General features: G+C 46.7%; 1 protein-coding gene across 1 annotated transcript in view; it reads left to right on the top strand.

Annotated features, from left to right (window-relative positions):
* Positions 1 to 9,401, top strand: part of LOC111654195 (calmodulin-binding transcription activator 1-like) — a 32,709-nt gene that overhangs the window by 11,505 nt on the left and 11,803 nt on the right. Inside the window, exon 3 of the mRNA XM_087173635.1 lies at positions 6,959 to 7,043. Coding sequence (XP_087029761.1) covers positions 6,959 to 7,043 — 85 coding nt within the window. The remainder of the gene's footprint in view (positions 1 to 6,958; positions 7,044 to 9,401) is intronic.

The raw sequence follows: 9,401 nt of genomic DNA on the forward strand, positions 1-9,401 counted from the left end.
GCTCCCTCTGCCTCCTTTTCAGCTGACTCTGGGCTTTGGCAATCTTATTTGCCTTTCGATCCAGATCAATCTCCATCTTATCTACAGCTCCTGAATCATAAACATTTCATAGGTTTCAGCCTTGACACTGACAGACATGGGGTGGTGAGGGTTTGGTGTAACGTGCCTGTGGAGGCTAGTTGAAACTAAACTTCACAGGGTCCGAAGAAAGACAGCGTTGCGAATATCGCGCCTGTCGAACTCCGCCGCACACACTACAAACCCCATCATGCACAGCTGTCGCACTGTCTCAGCACGAGACGCACATAGACACACACACACACAGTGGTGCATGTTTTTTTTTTGTGTGTGCGTGCGTCTGTGTTCATGTGCAGTCACATGCGCACATATTTGAAGGATGTGTCTGGTTTTGTCTGTGTGTATGCCGGCGTGTGATGTATTATTCATAAGAAGAAGCATTCATCTCAGTGAGACACCTTCAACAATTTGGGAGACGCGGTGTGCTTAACGGCTTAATGTAGTTGCTGCAATTTGGCTCACCTCTGGCTGATTAACACCGGCACTCCCGTCCTCACTGTGCATTGCCTCACGAAGGATTAGGTGTTATAAGAAACATTGCTTCCAAGGGAGTTGATGAATATTTCCCCCAAATTTACCTGACATGTTCCGATTTGAACATCTTTCAAAATACCGCCTCTTATTCAATTTCTGTCTCACTATTTAGTCACTATCAGAGGGAGCTCAAAAGAGGTGAACACTTAACACTTTTCAGGGCAAAGCAAGAATGACCTTGGATGACTGTGTATAAAAACTGCTCCACCGTCTCTGTGTGTCTAAATGGACGATACACACTTTCCTTTTTCTCATTTTCCGTCTCTACTTCTCTCTCTTTGTCCCCACCTCCATTTTTGCAAAACAGCAGGTCAAACTTTTACTTTGTGTATGTGCGAGTGCTGCCAACAGTAGTGCAGTCAGTAAAGTGCCACCTCAGCACCTGTGCTTTAATGATTAATACCATATTGATGGTCTCAATTAATTTCCTATTACACCACCAGAAGGCTGCGGTCGCTCTGTCTCTGTCACGGCCCCGCACTTGTTTTGGGAAGCCTCTTTGTGGCAGCTGCTGGATGGAGATAGTATGCTTCTCACTACCTCACGCACACAATTTTACAGAGAGAAGTACCAAACATGCACACACAACACCCACACACACACACACACACACACACACACACACACACACTAGTATCTTATGGAAAACACACACTCACACTATTACACGCCGTTTTGCTCCTCACATTTCACACACTTGCACACAGATAAACAAATAAAATGTAACTTTCTGTCGAATCGTTTTTTAAAGGGGACTTGCTGTGTTTTGGTTATAATGTTCAGCAATGATCAAAAAACTCTTCAGAGCCCCAGAGATTCAGCTATGCCTCTTTGTACTGTGGTCTGCAGTGATTTTACAAACCACTACTCTCACCTGATTGTGTGACTTTGGTACAGCACAACCCCCTTTGATTTGCATTTGAACCCGTTGTGATATGCAGCACTGCGTTTTAGGCCATTTTTCCAAAGCCTATGCTTTGCTTCTTGCATAATCCCCTGCCCTGCAGCGCTGCTACATATTTGTAACAGTGTGTAAGATACTGATTTATTCCCATGATGATCTCTCTCTGAGCTGTGATTTGACAACACATTCCCATGACCTTAACTGTCTGCAGACCTGCTCAATTCGCAGTCAACACTGCCCCTGCAGCGAGGCTGGGGAAATGCTTTTGTTTGTCGATCAGATTGGCAGACTTCTGATGGCGCCTTTTCTCTTTCTCTCTTCATTACCTTTTCATATCCCATTCACGACTTCTTATCTCTGACCACTCCGTACTTCACCCCATAAACCCCTCTATCTCTCTCTAATATGCACTGTTTATCTGAACCTCATTCTTTCATTCTGTCTCACACACAACCGCACACTCACACACTGTCTTTATTTTTCATTTTTCATGTGGACCCAATACACACCACTGGTTGCTAGGAAACCATTTGAGCATTTTTTCCCAGGGGCAGACGTATGATTACCCATTTGTATGGTGTGTATGCGTGTGTGTATGTGTGTGTGTGTGTGTGTGTGTGTGTGTGTGTGTGTGTGTGTGTGTGTGCATGAGTGTGTGTTTATGAGTGTGTGTAGAGGGCTAGTGTGTGTGCGTCTCCAGAGAGAGGTCTTGCCAAGCTGAGCTCTGGGGCTGCTCCAGTATCCAGCCCAGTAATAATAATGAGCCCCTCACCATGTTTGACTGAGCATACAGCCTCAGCAGTCTTGTGGCCATTGCTGTCGTCATTGTGTGTAAGTCTCTTGATGTGTGTCTGGTGAGGGACATATCTACATATATGTGCATTTGTGCTCTTAGAGATCGTGCTTGACTGGGTCCGTTTTCTGTTACAACATCAACAGTTGCTGTTGTTGCCGATGCTGACAACCAGTGTTATCTATTATTGTTCAGTGGGCCGTTGCAGAGGCAGATAGTGGCCAGGTTGGACTGTCTTGCTGCTGGACACACATCAGTCCTCCCTGTGACTCCCTGTTTAGAAATGCACCAGCACATCTCTCTCCCCTGGCTGCTCCTATGAAGTCCTGATTCGCTCACAGACATGGGCAGAGGCACATAAATAGCCCGCCTTGTCGACTGGCACGGGGAGAAAGACGACGCACACAAACAAATCAGACTCAACACTGATATGAAAGGGATCGAGAGCAGAAGAGAGGGAGCAGAGAGACAGAGTGAGAGAGAGATGGCATTAGCTGTGTTTTCCTCCTCCAAATGAATTGCACTATGTCCTAAGAGAAAGAGATGAAAATGAGAGAGCAAGCAAGTGGAAAAGACTCAGAGAAAGCCAGAGGTTGAGAGGTATTGTGAGGCGGAAACAAAAGAAAAGAACCATGAAGAGAGAGCACACGGTTAAATCCTCCGTGCATCTGAGAGGGCTCAGTAACTTCCTTTCCCTTCCTTTATTCCAGTGTGACTCAGTGTCACCTGGATGGCCACTGAATATTAGGATCAGTGCCATGGGCTCAGCCAAGGCCATTATGGCAGCCGGATGGGCTCCTGATGGCCCTTTCTCTGCTTGCCCCTGGGCAGCGTGGCCTCTCACTTGGGACCACCACAACTAATGGAGAGGGTAGTGTGCTCTGTAAGGGCTTTAGGAAGAATAAGTGGGCTGTAAACTGTGAGTTGAGTTGTGGCAGCTAAAGGGGCTTCAATGCCTCACTGCCCAGCTTACCGCCTGACTTACTGCCTGCCTGCTTGGCATCCAGAATGCTCCTCCATATTCAGGCTCTGAATACTGGCCTTTTGCACTTTTATTGTAATGCATGCAGACGCTTGGCACAGCAACAAACACACTCCACCTTTTACTGTGGTGCACTGCACAAATAAAATATTTCAAAGCAGGGAGGAGCCACACACAAAAATAGAGAAGCACTCTCTTGCATACTCACTCACAAACATGTAGAAATGTGGAATGCACTCACATATCTGCACAATTACACACACAAGTGCACAGACATGTGCGCACACATACGCACACACACAAGTGCACAGACATGTACGCACACACACGCACACGCACACACGCACACACACACACACACACACACTTGCATTCCCCCACCCAGAGTGAAGCAGTTCTGCCCCTCTAAGCTGAGTTATTTAAAGCCCCGCTCTCAACTCCATCGGAGTGATTATGTGCTACTGAATTAAACATCACAGGCCTCAGCCTCTGGCTTCCTCTGAAACACGCTCAAACATGCTGGCCTCTTCCTGTTCCTCAAAAGTTCCAAGTTCTGCCTTTCATATCTCCCAGCCAGTACACTAGGTAGTGGAGGTAAAGAGGTGCAGTAGGAATCTTCCCTGAATCAGGATCTCCTGCTATGCCTCCCGTGCCTCTCACAGACTTTGGACAGAGGCAGTTGAGGCACTTCACATTAAGGAACCTGCTGTAAACTGACTCTTACCCCTGGATTGGTACCCACCCCAGGAATTGTTTTAGCTTGGCACTCAGGCAGTTTTGCAGTTGGTTGAGAGCCACGTGCAGCAGAGGGTGAACTGTAGCAGTTAAGTTGAGCGTTGACTCCAGACACCCCAATTAGGATGTCTGTATTCTAAACTGGGAACATTTAAACAAAGAGTTTGTCATAGAAGACCTGGAGAGAGAGTGGGGGGAAGCGGGTTCAGATAGGGGATTACTCTGCTACCTAGACGGGAGCTTCAGGCTGTTTGCTGCCTTTTTGGGCAGGTTTGACGTAGAGTTTTGTTTACCTCGTGTGTGTGTTCGTGTACTGTGTGTGTGTGTGTGTGTGTGTGTGTGTGTGTGTGTGTGTGTGTGTGTGTGTGTGTGTGTGTGTTTGTCTGTGCCTCTGTGTGTCTGCACGAGGCAAGGCACCAGCCAGCCACCCCCACAGTCTAAAACACACCCGTTGGCAGTGAGCGATAAAGGTTCCAAACAAAAGGAAGAAGTCTTGTGCCTTGTGGAGGTGAACTTACAGCACCACAGAGGCAGCTGACCTTGAAATGAGCAGTGGTGTTTGGGGACAGGCGGGGGGGGCGGTGTTTAAGAGTGCAACCTCAGTGCCAGAGGCCAGGAGGCTGCCTAATGACTGGCACCCCATGCCATCCATCACCATGCCACTGCCAGGGCAACTGCCCCCGCATAGCCGAGAGAGCGGGGCCTCGTACCCATTCAGCGGACCACAGCACACGACACCAAACACACATTTACACACACACATACAGATGTTCTGTATCCACATGAAACTGCACAGACGTCTGAAGAGATGCACACCACAAATTCTAATATGCATCACACGCACAAATAGCATGAATATGCAGTTACAATAGCAGATGCACTCAGACTGAGACTCACAGCTCATTGCACTCATTCTGCATGCATACTGATGTACGTACGCCAACCAACATACAGAAATCTGCCTCTAGACACTCATTCACACTCTATTTATAATTTAATGTAGGCAGACACAAATATACAAAGGCACAGATAGATCCACAAACACAAATATACCAACACATGCACCTCCCCTCTGTATTTATGCCTTGATGCTGAATGTTTGTGACAAAACAATTGACTGCTCCTGCTTTCATGATATTTTGTATTGAAATGGATATCCCTGTAGCGTGCTAGTTCAATTCTCCCATGAAGAGCTGTCTCATTCCTTTCCTCCTTTGCTTATTTTCCACTATTCTTTCCTAAGAGTAAAAGTGGAAAAGGAGGGAGCTTTTCCCATACCTGAGCCCCTGTCTGCTCTGCTCCTTCCTTCACTATGACAGACTTTGAAGCCCCCATTCCTCGGTGGGGGTTATTTTATCAGAGAGAAACAAGGTTTCCCCGTGCACTCCTCGCCTCATCCACGTTCCATGAAGCATCCCCTCTCAATTAAGATCCTTTCATGTTAATGGTGTTCTTATCGCTCTTGTGCACGGGTTGTGAAAGCGAGGCCTACTATGTTAGAGTATAACCATGGAGCAGAGCTGGCTGCCTGACAATATAAGAGCTGTTACTCTCATTCTTCTTACTGTCTCTGCCTCTCTGTCTTTCCACATATCTCTATCTGAAAACTCTCTCTCTAGCCTCTTTTAAACAGGGATCCCACTAAATTGCCATGAAGAAGACCCCTCGTTATGCTTGTGTACAAACAGTCGGCATATTGTTGCCCCAGTGTGTGATTTTAGATGTTGGCGTTCAGGAATCAGAAACGTGACGTCGGCGTCTGTGCCACCATAACGGCTCTCCCTTTTACACAGACGTCAACCTCCGCTGTCGACTTAATGTGCCCCCCCCTACACACACACACACACACACACACACACACACAACCCATTCCAGGTTCATACCTTTTATACAGAACGGCGAGGCGGCCATTCCTGCTTTGGACCGGCTGTATAAAAGGGGCTTTTGTCATAGAAGCAGCTACATGGAGGTGTTGCAAGAGAATGGCAGAGGTCACCGAGATTTAACAAGACAGCAGACACATTACTTGACCACTCATACCACAGATTCCACCAATATATGTGCTTTGTACTCGAGTCTCAGTTAGTTATATCTCAGCTGCAGCTGAACATACACATCCACTGCCGCACAGAATAGAAGGTCATTGTATCTGTCTCCACCGACATCTAAATCCTTGTGTGTCTTCAGCTCCATTAGCGACTTTCTCTCTTTCTCTCCATCCTTGTCTTTTGGAGTAGAACAGGGTGTATGACTTCAGGACGAGGTAGGCAGTCACTGAGAGATCGTAGGAGCACTGGCTGCCTCTAAGTGCGTGGGTGCCAGAGAAACCTGTTGCCTGGCTACAACAGCACCTTTATCCTCCGGTTGCGATGGCGATGTCTTGGATATCGCATATGCATGTGTGTGCAAATGTGTGTGTGAGTTTTGGCACGCCAACTTTTTCATGCGTGTCTCTTGCAGTATGTATTAGACTGCGATCGTCTGTGTGTGTGTGTGTGTGTGTGTGTGTGTGTGTGTGTGTGTGTGTGTGTGTGTGTGCATGACTGTGCGTTCTTTTTTATAGTCTTTGTGTGCGGATGTATTTGTGCATGTGTGCTTGTGAGAGAGTGGTGAAAGGAGGGGCAGGAAGGAGCTCCACCACCCACTCAGCAGGCCTTCCGCCCCCATGGCTGACTCCCCAAGACTCTGCTAGTAATTAGCTCAACATCTATCCATCTGTTCTAGGGAGGCGCAGTAAACATTAACACAACACAGCAACATCAAAACGCTGGCTGGAGACATGCTACATTTTACACATAAGCGATACGTTCACGCCTTACATGTGAAATTGTTGACACACATGCTTACAGATATTGCTAACATGCTGACACGTATGTATTTGTAGGCTCAAGCTCGCATACACATATATTATCATACAAACGCATGTACACAGATGCAAACAGCTTCTCATCCTCATCTACACGCTCAACACAGGCTCCTGCAGCCGTATCCCAGTCTTCCCCCCCTCCACTGTGGAAGTGAGGCCTGGAAAGCTGCCCTGAGACCCGCGTGGGGAACGATTGAAAAAACAACCAAAAGACTACATTACACAATTAATCAATAAGTTAATGAGACCTCATTTTCTCCGGAAAATAGTATCCAGGCAAAAAGTTCCCCCTCAGCCTTTTTCACCTGCTCCTGGAGAACCAACTCCTGATATTACACTGTGGAAAAAGAAAGCAGCCAGCAGGAAATTAAATTAAATTACCATCCTGATAGATTTATGTGACGCTTTACATTTTCATTGTGTTGTTTCCCTCTCAAAGTGGAGGTGGGTTCGAGTTGGGAGAGAACTGTGAAACATGCTGTAAAGTGAGACGAGGAAGAAGCGAAGCAGGAACTGGAGAGAGAGAGGAGAGCGAAAGTTCCAGGCACCTCTGGGTCCCTCCTTGGTTTACAACAGATAGCAGATTCCTAATAGTAAAGCACAGAGACAAAGATTAGGTGTGTTTGGATGGGCTGCCACATGCTCTCTTCCCTTGGTGTTTAGTCCATATGTGTGTGCATGTTTGTGTAGCTACAGTATGTGTGAAAAGGGAGGAAACAGCTGGGCGTGTGGGTGTTGGAGGGAGGAGACTGTTTGTAACCACGTGTGTGATTTTGTTCAGATACCCCTTGTGCGTCTTTTGAGTATGTGTTATATACAGTATGTGTCTGTTATAGAATGCTAATGTGTTTCTCCATGCTCAGTCTGTTTGTGTGTGTGTGTGTGTGTGTGTGTGTGTGTGTGTGTGTTCATGCTCGAGCTGTGTGTCTGTGCATGTTCCCGCTTGCACCCGTACATCCGCATACATTCATGTGCGCTCGTAATTGAATGAAGCCTTCTACATTCGCCGCTCTCGTTCCTAGTAAAGATTGAGGGGCATCTCTTAGCTATTGACACAGCTGGTGGTGCCATCTGGGTGCATCGCACACCGCCCCGTGCCATCTCCATCCAAACAGTGCAGCAGTCGTCACCTAGTGTCCATACCAATGACAGAGGACAAGGAGAAGAGTGAGATAACGCAGTGCAATGTCCAGCTCCAGCGTGTCCTGCTGAGACTGCTTTTACATACGCCTTGTTCCTGCTCCTCTACTGGAGCTGTGACTGGCCAGACACGTCATAGATGCTGGTGGTTGTTGGGATGCTTTTTGGTTTTTTTTCAGAGAAGTAATTGTTTATGTGGATGTGTTTGCCCCCAACCACACCCCTGCCTGATGAAAGGGGAGAAGGGGGGGGCTGTTGGTGTTCTCCCAGATTAATGGTACACACTGAGAGGGAGCACAGACCTACAGTAGCAGCGCTGTGATTTATTTGCCACTTAGTACTGATGAAGCTTCAAACTGCAGTCAAGCACACATGTTGTCACGGCATTTTTCTCTATCAAGGTCTTTGTTGGTTTGTCGATTCTTGCGTCTTGTTTAGCTGCAAGTCCGTGCACGTGCGTGAGTGTGGTTTTGCGTGCACGCTCGTACTTTATTCATACATCTGTTTACAATCTTTCTTCCATATACTGTATACCTATATTTGGCTGCCTCCAGGTCTGTTGTAATCAGTGCAGCTTTTACTTGTATCCTATGTGTCACTATGGGGATGTTGTACTGTGCTAGGTTTGTGTGGGATCGGATGTTTATGATAAATTGGAAGCGATAAGGACTGTAACATGAACATTCCTTGTGTGATTTTTTGCCATGCCCCGTAATCAAAGCTTTTCATGATTACAGAAGCGAATTGATGTTATTCATGCCGACACCAACATTCCTTTAAACGCTACCTATTATCCATAAGCTGTCAATTTAGGGAATTTGCAGAGGTAACCCAGTAACAATTTGCAGGCAGCAAATTGTTGAGATTTGACTTGGTAAATACAGGCAGAGTTAATTGAGGGCATCAGCTCACCATGTGGGAGGACTTGACAAAATGCCATAAGTGTGTTACATGAGCACACATTGTAATTATCACACATATGCACATACAAATACACACACACTAGTATACGCATCCAAGCACACACGCACGCACACACATTTGGAGATACAGATAGTCACGTAATGAGTGAGATTATTGCAGATTTCTGATCCTAGATTTGTTCTGCTCCCTGGTTGTGTTTTGAGTTGTGCATTTCCTCCTCTGTTCCTGGGCTCTGTTGTCTGTGTGAGGGGTTACCACGCACTGCTTATACTCCAGCAACATTTTACTTCTCTCCAACCAGCTGGCATGTTCCACATAAAAGCCCTCACAGCTGAGCCACACTATCTAAGTGTCACCACCACTCAACTATTTTATATTCAAGAAACTGCGCTCCCTATCTAACCGAGTCTACCTAGTGTGACATCTCGTCTAACACCCACCCACC

Source organism: Seriola lalandi, unplaced genomic scaffold (assembly GCF_002814215.2).
Source record: "Seriola lalandi dorsalis isolate HSWRI2012SDOR001 ecotype SW California unplaced genomic scaffold, Sedor1 jcf7180002054262, whole genome shotgun sequence".
NCBI classification, from domain to species: Eukaryota; Metazoa; Chordata; class Actinopteri; order Carangiformes; family Carangidae; genus Seriola; species Seriola lalandi.